Source organism: Diadema setosum, chromosome 3 (genome assembly GCF_964275005.1).
Source record: "Diadema setosum chromosome 3, eeDiaSeto1, whole genome shotgun sequence".
In the NCBI taxonomy this organism is placed as follows: Eukaryota; Metazoa; Echinodermata; class Echinoidea; order Diadematoida; family Diadematidae; genus Diadema; species Diadema setosum.
Window position 1 is genome coordinate 1,456,494 of NC_092687.1, and position 14,883 is coordinate 1,471,376.

General features: G+C 37.3%; 1 protein-coding gene across 1 annotated transcript; it reads right to left on the reverse strand.

Annotated features, from left to right (window-relative positions):
- Positions 1 to 9,018: 9,018 nt before the first annotated feature.
- On the reverse strand, positions 9,019 to 14,590 carry LOC140226648 (proton-coupled folate transporter-like). The gene is made up of 6 exons (XM_072307090.1): positions 14,170 to 14,590; positions 13,164 to 13,666; positions 12,164 to 12,344; positions 11,070 to 11,201; positions 9,855 to 9,938; positions 9,019 to 9,179 (listed from the first exon to the last, which is right to left on the reverse strand). Exons 1-6 carry the CDS (start codon positions 14,588 to 14,590, stop codon positions 9,019 to 9,021), a joined length of 1,482 nt encoding a protein of 493 aa, XP_072163191.1.
- Positions 14,591 to 14,883: the final 293 nt, after the last annotated feature.

The window sequence follows — 14,883 nt, forward strand, 5'->3', positions numbered from 1 at the left end:
GGAGGCGAAATGGAGATTAAGGAATGAAAAACAAAAGGGCTTAGTATACTACCTGTGATATTTACTCAATTAGCTGTAATAGTTTAACGTATTAGCTTCCACATTGGTACATTAATAGTCCACATTCGTTAGCAGCGTCTGTCAAATAGTCATATTGTATGTATAGAACAGTAATCTGTACAATTAAACTGACATAGTTGTGCAAAAAACACTTCACAAGAAATTACTCACTTGAATACTATACTCCTCACGTCGTAATACGAACCAGTGGACAGTAAGTGACAAGATGAAAAATGAGAAAGCTCCTCTTATAAATGTTTGTTAGTCTTTCTTTGAAAGGCTTTACTCCACTCGCAAGCTGGATTAAAAAAACAACAACAAGGATATCATTACAGAAAGACGAGACCTGCGGTAAAACGCCATTCAAGGTGGAGTATTTCATTTTTTTCTCTCTCTCTCTTCTTAATTCTCTTTCCCTTTTCCCACTGGTGACCCTGCTCATCTCTTTATCAAACAGAGATTATAACATTCCTTTTCGTCTTGTCTTACAATATTCAATATGAAATACAATATCGATCCTCAGCGCAAATGCCTATCATCAAATTCGTAGATTCATATACAACAGAGAGTTTCTGAATACATTGATTTCGAACATCTTTGCTACTTTCAGTTGACAACCTTTATTGCGAGTCATTCTTCATTATTCACTTCTAGACTCACTTTACTGTTCTTCCACTATATCAACTGAGAATCTGAGAGAGAACTAAAAAAGAGCGGTCGGCATTCTTCATAATATTGACTGTGCATGAGTTGATGGTATTCGCATCTTCTTCTATTCATTGTAATGTTTGAATGGATGAGAAATGCCATGAGAATAATCAATATTGATATCGTTTCCGCATAAAGGACAGCACTTCTCGGTAGGCCAAGGCAGCTCATAATTCTATTGCAAACATTTTGAGACCTTTAATACTCCCCGAGCTTTTCAATTGTGGGTGAAAGCTCCTTCCAATGAGCAGGAAATGACAGCGTGTTTTCCCTCCATGATGCTATCAGGGTCCTCTTGGAAAGAATGTGGGGATGAAATTCTGGTTATTTTTCTCTCGCAGGAACAGAATCTTTCAAGAGAAAGTGTTATTTGTCAAAGAAAGTTCCTCCTTTGACATGCTTTTATTCAGGTACACGCAAACACACACACACTCACGTACACACACACACACACACACACACACACACACACACACACACACAAAGTTCTGAGACTCTCCCTCACATAATTTCTTTCATCTTTCTTTGTATGCCTTTCTTTAGGAATATGTATCCATATTATATGAACGATTATTTGTATATATTATGATATAACCATTAGATACATAGATATTCGTATATATACTATATCTTTACAAATATATCCATATTATATACACTATACATATGTTTATACAATATATTATATATATATATATATATATATATATATATATATATATATATACATATATTATACATATACATATATACACTCAGCAAAAAAAGTAAGTTCCCCCTAACATTTTTGGATATATCACAAAAAGTATTTTACGGATTTTCATAATTCAAACGGGAATGGATAGGGAATTTTATTACTCATAACATGAATAGCATATCCTTGCCACCAGATATTATTATTGGTGTAAAAAAAAACACATTTTATGTTAAAATGCATGATGGAAAAAGTTGCACTTTAGGCTATATGAAGCATATTGTATATATTTCCTATATAAGTTAGCAAATGACCTTTTTAAATTGTGTAATTCTCAGGAATTTCTTCAGGTACAATTTGCTTCCCTATTAAACAGATGTTATGCATACTTTTAAACAATAGCCTTTTCAATAATTTATGAAAATGTTGGGAGAAGCCATGTGATTTGTACAAATTGTAATTCCAACTTGGGTTGATCAATGTGCCTATGGCCATTTTGCATCATGCGCTCAAGTTGTAATTCAGTTTGTTGAGGGGAATGGCATCGAACGAATGAAGTGGACTGCAAGATCCCCTGACTGTAATCCAGTAGAGAATCTTTGGGATATCATTAAGCGGAAAGCGAGCAAGAAGGTGAAAAATGACACTTCGCTACAATAATTTCAGCGCATCTTGCAGAGAGCATGGGCCAACATTGAGTAGCGCCAAGTACAAACTTTAGTTAACAGTATGAGGAAGAGATGCCGGCTGATCATTGAAGCGGATGATGGACATATCAATTATCAAAATACGTGGCTGTATGCTCATGAAAAGAAAGAGATAGAAAAATATGCAATAAACCATACTTAAAAGTTCAGAATTATGATTGATTGTTTGATTATTTGTGTAAAAGTCACTGCAAATCACTAAAGTGCAACTTTTGTTTCCATGCATTTTGACATAAAATGCATTTTTTAACACTAATAATAATATCTTATGGCAATGATTTGCCACTCATGTTATGAGTAATAAAATTCCTTATCCATTTCGGTTTGAATTAAGAAAATCGGTAAAATACTTTTTGAGATATATCCAAAAATGTTAGGGGGAACTTACTTTTTTTGCTGAGTGTATATCCATATGATAGCTGGGCAGATTGATATATAAATATACTTATCTCATCACACAGTTCTACTGTACCTTACCAGAAGCCATTGCTCTTTCTATTTTTTTTTCCGATGTTCCATTCTTTCTTTTTAACTGCAACCACTTTATTCCTTTCATATTTCGCTCTCTTTTGGAAAGCAGAATTATGTGTATTGAAATCACCATGTCAGGCATGCGTGTATGAGATGTATGCGTGTATGTAAGATCTTAATATGTATTTCGGGCCACCAAAATGGCAAATTCAAAGATTCAGTTGCACAAACGGGACACTAGAGAAAAATGCTGGTGTCCTATTATATTCGTAATAATACAGTTGTACATATATATACATATATATATATATATATATATATATATATATATATATATATATATATAGATCATATTACATACACACAGAGTGAAATTTATGAGAATTGCAGATGATTATTTATTTGTGTATGTTCGTGTGTTTGTATGTAAATATCTATAAGAAGAGTTTATTCGCAAAATCGATAAGTCCATATTTGCCAAATGGAGATATTTGCGATTAAAGGTAAAGAAAAATGAAGAGAATAAGAAAATGTTTGCTTCTTTTGACCATAACTTCAAAAATGTACCTTTAAATATGTAGTGGCCAATATATCATTTAAAAGTTATTATTTTGTACTTTATGACAGAGGCTAACAAACACTTCATATACATTAAGTTTACTACAGGGGAAGCGCTTATTCGTATTTATTATAGATGAAGACTAGGGTATAAAATAAATTCCTCTTAGGGGCTGGACTTTTTTTGGGGAAAAAACGTATATTTTGCTTCACACACTGTTTAACATAAACGGGGTAGGTCTTCATTCATTATAAGCTGACAAAACTATAAACTTGTATCGCATTAAATAAGTGAAGTTCGTAAAGCACTTTCAGCAGTTTCTTTTTCCTTTATTATGATCATAGACGAATTCATTCAGATGTCACGTGGGCAATTGCTGTGTCCTAAATCATTGTAATTATTTTACACATGAACATGATCATTCCGTGAGCAAGCAGATTTTTTGATGTAGATAGTAAGACATTCAACAATTACTGTAAATTTAGTTAGTGTTAAAGATATGTAATACTTCTTGAGAATTTGTTTTGGAAATAAGTTGGAATAGAAAGGATATTTATGACATGCTTTTTTTTTTTATTCCCCCGTTCCTTTATAATATTCTGAATTTTATCTTTTTTTTCATTTCGATATTCCGTATCCTCTAAAAGTTCATCCTCCCTTTTGTTGTTATCATCTCATATATTGACATTAGACAGCTTATTTACAGAAGATTCCGGGGTCACATTTGTGGTTGCCAACAGTTATCACAACAGAAAAAGAAAAAAATATATATGTATGTATTATGAAACATTTTTACATCCCCCCCCCCCCCCATTCATACGTATTCAGCACACGAAACAGAGATATTTTGGCAGAACACTCTTTTTTATGGACATCAGATAATCGTTTGACCCGTCTCTTCCAAAAGACACGGAAGATGATGAAAGTATATAAGTTTTTACCCCTGTATTATATCATTTCCGTAACTTTTATCAAGATTTGTGAAATGTCTTTCGACGTTTTCTCTGCACATTTATCACGCTGACGTCATGAATTGAAGTCGTGTTCTCGCCAAGAGAGGGCGGTACAGGGAATTTAGTAGCCAAAAGTGTTGCAAAATCAAAAGTTTTGAAAAGAGTGTGCTATGTTCTACGTACCGTCATGACAATAATAATAATAATAGTAACTATTATTATTATTATTATTATTATTATTATTATTATTATTATTATTATCATCATCATTATTATCATTATCATTATTATTATCATTATAACAATAATAAGGTCTTCTATTCTAGTTCGGTGGTCGAGAGGGACATTGTGGGTAAAATATCTGGCCAAAGACGTAAGCACTAGGCGGGATTCGAACGCGGTCCTCCCGTCCGATCGGGAGTCGGGAGTTTTATCCACGGTGCCACAGCGCCCCCACCGTCGTTCATGCTGATTACCTACAGCCTTGGTACTTTTGAATTTCGTAATTGGAGAGTCAAGTTCTCGTGAAAAAAAAAAGAAAAGAAAAGAGGAAAAATTAATTTGGCACTTTCATTCACATTTTTTTTTAATTCAAGGACGAATTACATCGCCGAAATTCAAGTCTTTATACAGAACATATGCAAAAAACTTCATAGAGAGAAGGGAGGATACCGTCTCCCGACCTCCTTCCCTCCCTTCACCCAACCCCACCCCCCCCCCCATCCCCCAGCCAAATTCATCCGTGCCGTCATGCCTGCTTCTCCCATACCCTATGCAGCACCATATCGCCTCGCTCCCTCGAAAGGGTCCATTCTTTCCCATTTTGACCCCAATAGAAACTCAAGTGACGGGTCTGTGAGCGCGTAGGTGCATTGTGAATGTGTGTGTGCATAGTTTTGTATTATGTCTATGTATAATAGTTTATACACACTCGCATGTTTCTAGACTATTTCGTAAAAACACAACTAAGTGGCTACTAACTGCTAACATTAAACTGCTACAGTATGACTTTGTTATTAACATTAAACTGCTACAGTATGACTTTGTTATGGGTCTAGGACTTGTCCCCCGGAGGACAACTCCCCCGGGGACTACTCCCACCTGACAACTCCCCCGGAGGATGTCTCCCCCGGAGGACTACTCCCCCGGAGGACCACTCCCCCGGGGGACCACTCCCCCGGGGGACCACTCCCCCGGGGGACCACTCCCCCGGGGGACCACTCCCCCGGGGGACCACTCCCCCGGGGGACCACTCCCCCGGGGGACCACTCCCCCGGAGGACCACTCCCCCGCGGCCCGGAGGACAACTCCCCCGGAGGACAACTGCCCCGGGGACGTCTCCTGGGGGACAATCCCATACTGAACAGAGATTTTGTGTGTGTGTGTGTGTGTGTGTGTGTGTGTGTGTGTGTGTGTGTCCTAGAAATTAGAATTAAATTCATCTGTGTAAAAACAGTATTCTTTTTAAATAAAATTCAAATTAAAGTTGGCGTTACCTAAGACACGTCCATCTTTATAACAAAGTTCTTGAAATCTCAGCACAAAGTTTTTACCATTGTACACGCTACATGTAATGTCGAAAAAAGTAGAAACGCAGGTCCATTTTATCACTGAAAATTGGTCAAGAGATTAACACATTGACGGATACACGCTTTTGAGGGGAGAGTTCATTCCTTAGCATGTACCTGTTATTCTTCATTATTTTATAATATTTTAAGAAGTCCATTCTTTGATGATTTTCTTTTTCTTTTTGCAATTCATGATTATGATAAGGAATATGTGAAATGAAAGAAAGATATCATTCAGAGGGGTGAAGGCTCAAGTTTTTGAGTTTGACTTGCCATATCTTATATCTTACATTCAACTTTACTACATGTGTAATCATAGCAACACATCTTATAAACACAAACATTACTGATACTTGTAAAGTGAGTAACACTTCACTTCAATATTGAGATATCACGGCTTTGTATGACACATTACAACGCACTCTTATAACGACGTAAGTTCAATCTCGCTCTTCACACTTGGAGGAATACTTGTGATTGTTTTGTAAACTGTACTTTTGTTCACTTTTAGAAATGTGTTATTTTTGTCTTTGAAGAAACGTTAATCATTGTTTCTCTTATAATAATCGACAAAGCTGTTACTTTTGATAAGTTAGATGAAACACTTTTATTGCACTCAAAATGTAACTAACTCTACTCTCCAGAAGAATGGTTCAACATCTAAACATTATCACAATCCCGTGATCATTGTCATTTCATTTCCCGTCAAATTCCGGTATCTATCCTATAAAATAGATAAGTTTTTACACTGGTCCATATTTTTGACCTGATCTTGTGATACGATATTATGTTGAGTCATCTAGCTTTGTTGCATTAAGGATTGTTTTCCGCTGTACCTCTTCTGATGTCAATTCTGTTTTGACAGGAGCATTTTTCCTTCACATTCCACTATGCAACTTCTTGGAAACTTTGTCTTTGACACAACAACGCTTTTCGCTTCGATCAAAGTAATTTTACTGCACTTTTGTTTCTTGGTCAGGTTTGTTTGCACATTCTTTATTGCTTTTGGTTTCAGCAGCTGACTAGCTGTTGGCAGGGTGGTCCTTGTCCTCCTCTGCATCAACAATTGTGCAGGACTAGCATCTAGCCCATCGATCGGTGTGTTCCGATAGTCAAGAAATGCCAAACCTGGATCTGTTCCATCTCTCATTGCCTTTTTCATTAGACATTGCGATTTGTACTGTCTTTTCAACTTTCCCATTGCTATGTAGAAAGTGATGAAGACGTGACATGCTTGAATTGGTACTGACAAGCAAACTCTTTGAACTGGTCACTTGTAAACTGTGTACCATTATCTGATACCACAATCTCCGGTATACCATTACGTGCAAAAGTGTTGTTTGCATACTAACTTCAATTACTCTTACGCTAGACATTTTTTTTTTCCATGTTCAAACGTTATCAAATAAAACTGTGTGAAACAAAACTCAATTTTCAATTAATTGAAACTCGAATCATCCCATCTTTGTGGTTGAGAGATTTGTGTTGGTCGTGCGGGTGTGCTTTCCCAGGGCTGTTGGAAGATATTACCTTTTTACACGTTCAAGTCTTTTCAGGCACAGAATATTCATATTTTTTTTCTGTCAATTATTTCTCCGACATTAAGAATTGTAATGATGTTCAGATAAATTCACAGTCAACATAACAAACGAAAATTGCACAATAAAGTATTACTGACAGTGACATATAGGATAGTAACTATCATAAGAATCTAAGACGAAAATCATAACCCCATTAAAAGGGTATTTCTAACAACATAATATTCCTTTGTAGAGGGAGACAAACTGAAGAAACTCAAAAATTTGAGCCTTCACCCCTCTGAATAATATCTTTCTTTCATTTCACATATTCCTTATCATAATCATGAATTGCAAAAAGAAAAGGAAAATCATCAAAGAATGGACTTCTTAAAATATTATAAAATAATGAAGAATAACAGGTACATGGTAAGGAATGAACTCTCCCCTCAAAAGCGTGTTTCCGTCAATGTGTTTTAATCTCTTGACCAACTTTCAGTGATAAAATGGACCTGCGTTTCTACTTTTTTCGACATTACATGTAGCGTGTACAAAAGTAAAAACTTTGTGCTGAGATTTCAAAAATTTTGTTACAAAGATGGACGTGTCTTAGGTAACGTTAACTTTAATTTATATTCTGTATAAAAAGAATACTGTTTTTTACACAGATGAATTCAATTTTAATTTCTAGGACACGAATAAGAAACATCTCTGTTCAGTTATGGGATTGTCCCCCAGGAGACGTCCCCGGGGCAGTTGTCAGGTAGGAGTTGTCCTCCGGGGGAGTTGTCCTCGGGGGGAGCTGTCAGGTGGGAGTAGTCCCCGGGGGACTAGTCCTCCGGGGGAGTTGTCCTGATACGCTTTGTTATATATGTAAGATTAATGATTATTGATGGAATCATTATCCACAAGAATTTGGGAAGCTGGTCTCCTTTCCAGACGCTGGAGTACCCTGCAAGAATGAGACGAGAGAATGGACGAGTGGATATTCATAAAGTGCATGCTCTAGTAAACAGAAATGTTTCATTTTCAATGACACAGATAGACACATAGGTATAATCAAGATAAAATCAAAGGTATATTAAGAAACCACTGACTGTGTTGAAATATCCGACAAAATTTTAAACGAAAGCCAATGGAGACGTCTCAGTTTTGAAGCTGCGAGTTCGCTATGTTTTTTTTTTTATTCTATTGTCTTCTTTGATAACGTTGCCACCTTTGCCATCTTGCCGTCGACTTCTTTACGAGTTTTTGTTCTATCATGATATTTCACGAGCGTGAAGAACGGTAACAACATCGTCTTCTTTAGACGTCCATTCTTTAAGGGAAAAAAAGAAAAAGTGTGTTTCATCAAATTTTTGCGGAACTCTAAAGTAGCCAAGAGTGTGCTAACCATTCATCTAGGTTCTTAACATTTTAATATTCTTGGCATAGTTAATCAATTTTTCTTTTACGTTAACCTCTGTTTTTTTTTTTTTTCAACTACATGACATTGTTACACGTTACTCCTTTCTTTTATTATAATGAAGGATGAAATACAAAATGTAATTTCGGGACAGGTTTTGTGATTCTTTGTTTGTTTCTTTTTTTCTGAATTAATCCATAAACTTAATTATTTATTTGTTTATTTATTAATATATTTATAAAGTTAGTTAGTTTGTTAGTTAGTTAGTTAGTCAGTTAGTTGGTTAGTTAGTAAGTTACTCGGTTAGTTCTTGCTAGTCTGCATGCTTGCTTGCTTTTTATATCTATCATTTTTTGTTTCATGGAGTTGAAGGTTATTACCCCGTTGCCAGGCTTGGTAGGAGTAGAAAAGCAGCCTGGAAAAAGAAGACAAAGGGCGAGTAGAAGAAGACCGTGGCCGAATAGACATACTGAGACATGAGGGGCGTGATGATATAGGCCGCACTGTTCATGCATCCAGCCGTGGCAAGCATCAGACCTGAAAACGGAGTTTATGATCATCGAGTGTTAGCAAGCATTTCCGGTGCAGTAGAGTACTGATGTGGAGAGGGAGAGTTTACGATGAATATCTTACTAATCAGTGCATTTCGACTTCTTTCGCTGCCTGCCGCTGTCTTCCTGGAGCGAGAGTTGAAATTATTTCATGATAATCACTAATGATGTATTACAGTCACGTAAGTGATTATTAACTGTTATATGTGACAGATTCTGTTTTAGTGATGCATTATGATACGATTATTGCTATAATTCATTTCTCCATTTTGTTCTATTTTCCTTGAAAAGACTAAAAAAAAATACAAGATGTGATTATACATTGTAATAGCTTGCCATAGTATTTACAAAGTGATTTGAGGTTTCGGCCATTCACACCCTCACACTCAACCACCCAGATAAATGATAATGATCCTTTATAGCTCGCTTAATGTGCAGTATACATTGTAGATACTTGAAGAAAGCGAATTGTGGCATCTCCCGACAGCACAATGCATACGAATGAGGAAACAAAATTATGTAATACTATGAACATCAAAAGTGGTATAGCTTCAAAATGTACCCTGTAATGGTAAGAATGAATTACGTAACAATATGAAAATATTGTAGACTCACAGAACACCTGCTTATAAAAACCCACTCCGGAAGCGAAGAAACTTACCTCGTTCGTTGGGTTCCGCCAGTTTCGATAGCTGGGATCTTACCAGCGGGAAACATAAAGCGCATAGGACAGCGACGGCAACACCTATATAGAGAATTTCAATGCATAATCACCTCAGAGCTATCACGGTTTAGTATAGACAATACAAAGGACTCTCACTCATTTATCAGGAGTCATATATTTCGTCGCATTTGTTATTTTCTATTTGTTTGTTTGTTGTTTGTTTATTTATTTGTTTATTTTTGCTTCTGTGGGTCAAAAGAACTGATTGATCATAATGGCATTTTTCTAGAAAGCTGCACTGCACCACAATTTTTTGTTCTGTAGAGAGTGCGCATATTTCTCTTACCATAAGACTTGTTTTCGCCTTTTGTTTCAGCCTAGATGAAACTATTATCTATAGGAAAAACATGCTGAAAGAGATCTTTTGATTTCTAATTATTTTCGTGTTTCAACATTTTCTCATTACACTCAGCCTCACCTAAGTCGGCCTCGCACAAGTCGAAAAATTGGCTAAGTCGAAGAAAAATTCACTCCCTGATGGCTATAAGATTGTCTATCCTTTAAGTCAATGTTGACGTACGTCAAAGGGTTCTCTCGGGTCTTTGGATTTGACTTAGACAAGGTTGGCTGTTTTTTGAAGGGCAGCTAGGTTGAAATCTCGAGTTGAACAATAATGGTCTCCGCCTGGAATTTAACCCGAATTCTTTGACATGGAACGCCAACGAATTTAGCGAGATTTTTTAGCGGTTCAGACAGGTCCTATAGCTCGATCACCCAGCGGAAAATTTTTCTACCCTATGTGGGTGTTCCTTTTTCGGGCAGAGAGTTACGAAGAATATCCAGCCGCGTGATTCAGCTGGATCTACTGATAAGACTCATAATCCATATACTTATATATATATATATATATATATATATATATATATATATATATATGTATATATATATAGATATAGATTATATGCATACATAAGCCTTATACTTTATCATATTATATTATATTATATTATATTATATTATATTATATTATATTATATTATATTATATCATATCATATTATATACTACGAACTCTGTATGTAACATAGATATAACTTTTATTGATATTATATATGATGAATTTTATATGAATGTTTCTTGCTATGAATTATGATAAAAAGGGTCCCAGTGAACTTCTTTATTCGGAATGTCCACCGTGTACTGTATATCTTACCTATAAACAGACCAGCCTGGCTTCGGGCAAACCCAATGATGACGTATACTAGCAGAGTGTTCCAGATGCTGAGCTGCAGAACCCAGTTCTCACTCAGGAGCCGCGGCAGGATCGCACCCCCAACAATCATCCCTATTATCAAGCGATTAGAATGATATACAATGTACATTATATTTCAAGATACATACGCAGGGGCGGCGCAGCCGTGGGGGCCGTGGGGGTTCGGGCCCCCACACTTTTTGTGCACCATACAAAGGAATACATAAGGTGGGACGGGGAGAGATGAGCTGAGGACCGTTTTTTTTTTTTTTTTTTTTTTTTTTTTTTGCTTGCTTGTTAGCTCATGACACCCGGAAGTGGGCCAACATACTTTTGAAAACACTGCGCTTGCCCTGATATGTGTGTAATGTTTATATATTTCAAATATATAAACATATATGACTACATATATGTATATATATATATATATGATTACATATATGTATATATAGAGCGAGAGAGAGAGAGAGAGTGAGAGGAGAGGTATTTGGAGCAGCATGAAGACGAACAACTTAATTAAGATGGGATATTAACGTAAGCGTAGCTATTACTATGAGTTATGTGGTGACACAATTTACTCAGAAACGAATACACTTTTAACGAGCATTTGACAAAAATAGTATCCACTCATAATGACGCAATTTACGCGATTAATCAGTTTTATGTAAACACAGTCATTTTGGGTTTACTATCTATAAAAGATTATAAGTTTTTATTGATAGGCCTACTATTATTACGTGTTTCACTTGCCTTTCCGCATTCACTGAATCTCAAACACATTCATTTTTATGTTTTCTTTTTTTCTGGGAAATTTCTTTGGGAGCCTTGCTCTTGCGAACATGAAATCGTGTTCAATCTATTGTGCTTTCCCCGTTTCTGTCGGAGACAAGGTAAAGCAGGAGTCTCTCAATAGATCTTTTCAAGTTATTGGTAGGCAATATACTTCTTTCTGTCGTTGTCTGTGACATTCAGAGAAATGATAAAAATCTACATGGGAGTAACTTTGACTTGCTAAAATCATGTTTCAACTTCTAATTTATCTCTTTCTGTCTTACCAAGTGCGCTGACGATGTACAAGGTAACTTGAAGAACAGACACTTGAAGAGGCGTGAAACAGTAGGGCGCCCCCATGCTGTAGATGACGATAAGGTTCGAGAGACTCGCTGATGAGATCGTGACGCACACCATCACGGCCATGTAGAGAACCAGCTTGTATCTTCGCATGTTGATGTTCACCTTGGCGGTCAAGACATAAAGTTATATTGACTGATTATTTGGTTCATGTTTACTCCACATTTCCATGTTCGGCAGATGACTGTCATAAAATCGGCATACTAACGCTTCCTTGCATGGAAAAGTCTCATTAACATAACATACTGAGTCATCACAATGAAGCATAACTTTGCCTACAAATTGCCAACGTCATTATCCAGTGACAGCCTACAAAAGTTGTTTATGCTTAGACAGGATATCAATTTCTTAGGAACTTTGTTTTCTTTTTACCTATTTATTTCCTTTACTACCAACAATCATTCCGTGCAGTATTGCTCAGTAGGTGCGCTGACTAGGGTTGAAGGGATTGTATAGTTTTGGTTCAGACCTAATTTCAGGTTTCTAACGTTTTTGGTGAGATAATGAGAAACCTCTTATGAAATATGAAAGAGCATGTAATTCCATGAGGATTCCAACGTTTATTTGAGGAAAATTGGTTTTGAAATGGCTGAGATATATTCCAAAACAGAGCGATTCTAATGAAGTATGGGACCCACCTTTTACTCCGATAGCTTTGTTTTACTGTGTTTTTGAGTGTTTCAGTCATTCCAAACCAGAATTTCATCAAATAAACTTTGAATTCCTCTTAAGATGGTATGCTCTGTACTATTTAAGAGTGTTTTCTTGGTATCTCGCAAAAAAAGCTAAAAGCCCAATTCTCATCTCCACCAATACTGTACCATTCCTTTGAAGTTTACAAAGAGGATTTTAATGTACCAAGACATTATGTTCAACTGTATATATTTTGTTTCGCAGTGGAACCGTTACCGGCTCGATACTTACCCGGAACATATTGACAACACCAGCAAAGAGCGATCTGCCCGTGGCCGTCCGTCTGTCCACAGTCTCGATAAGTACCCGTGGGAAAATGATATAGACCAGTGATGCACTAGACGTGGCGAATGCCAGAATTAAGGGCGTGAGGAAGACGTTATATTGCCCGCCGCCTTCGCCGCCGCCAAACTGCAACAAGAGTCCAAGCGAAATCTGCCCCAGCGCGCTGCCGACAAATGCGACCGTCTCTAGCACCACTACGCGAAAAGTGCGCGACTTTACTGACGTCACATCCGTAATGTACGCTGCCGCTGTTGACAATATGAGGGCGGTAGACCCGCAGAAGCCCGATATGAAGTCGCCGGCGATGAATACGTACAGAGGGAGCTGGAATCGGACGACGGCGAAGTACACAATGGACTGGCATAAGAATCCAAGGACGGGAACGAAGAGGGCGGGCTTTCTTCCTGCTCGGTCTCCCAGGAAACCGAACCAAAGTGCTGTGAATAAATCTGGCGAAAAAAAAAGGAAAGAAAAAAAAAAAGGAAATCAAAAAGCGTGGTGAATGATTTTTTTTTTCTTCGCGCATTTCCCTAACTTATCGGACATAATCCTTATGTCAATGTGTTTCCAGAGAGCTAAATAACATTATGACGTTTTGACCTCTCTACCCATCCTATAACAAAAACTATGTTACGTAAATCTTGTTAGGAAAATCATCTTATTTTTATCATAGTCATTGTGAGCTACGAAGGAGAGATTCAAAGCACACATTAATATCCCTCATGCGTGCATAATGAAATGTGTTGTAATGTCCTCACCATCAAAACAAAAGTGTTCTTTATAAAATTTCCTCGGCGTTACAGTTAGTAGTGATGTTACTATTGCTGCAAAACGCCCCTTTGTTATACCGATTCAATTCAGTCCACTTTAATTCAAACTTTATTTTCACACATTTTTTTTTCTCAAAAGAAAGTACAAATGGAGGATTATGCTTGATGGAGGCTATACTTACTCGGAATGAACATTGCTAAGCCTAGGTACAGCAACCAGAGTGACGTCACAGACTGGACTTCTTCGTTTACATTCGCAGAGCTCCCGTTCAGATTCCCATTCGCATCGCAAGTGGATTGGGAAACGTTGAGGTTCAGCGAAAAGTTGTAGTCTGCTGCGATACGCGCGTGAATATACTCTGCTTCCAGCGTGACCAACAGTCTGTATGAAAAACACGCGAGTGTCACAGGCAGTTCTATTGTCATAAAACGTGATTTCGCCCTCTCCAGCTCACATTTGGCAATAGCTTCTCCGCTGTCTTCGGAGTTGTTTATGAGGCGTTCAGTCGGTGTGGACGAGTTGTCAGGGAGTAATTCTGAAGAATTGTGAACAGCGCCACCAACCGTTTTTCTGACATGCACATCGCTGTCGTGATTGGCCATGGCGCGTGGAAACTATTGCAGCTGGACGATGAAGAGACTGCATGGAAGAAAGAAAAGGTGCTAGTCGTTAGAAAACTCTCAAAGCGCAAAGAGGAGATCTGTGCAATTAACTGGCGGCGATCAACATACATTTTACAGCCCCCTCTTGTACAGCGTGTCGTTGTACCTTTAAGTTACAGCGGAAGTTGTTGACTTTCCTGCCTGCAAGATACGTGGTAAGCATGATCACAGAAAAAACGAAACCGTTAAAGAAAGCTCCGCTTTTAGGGTATATGGCCACGAATAAATCGAAA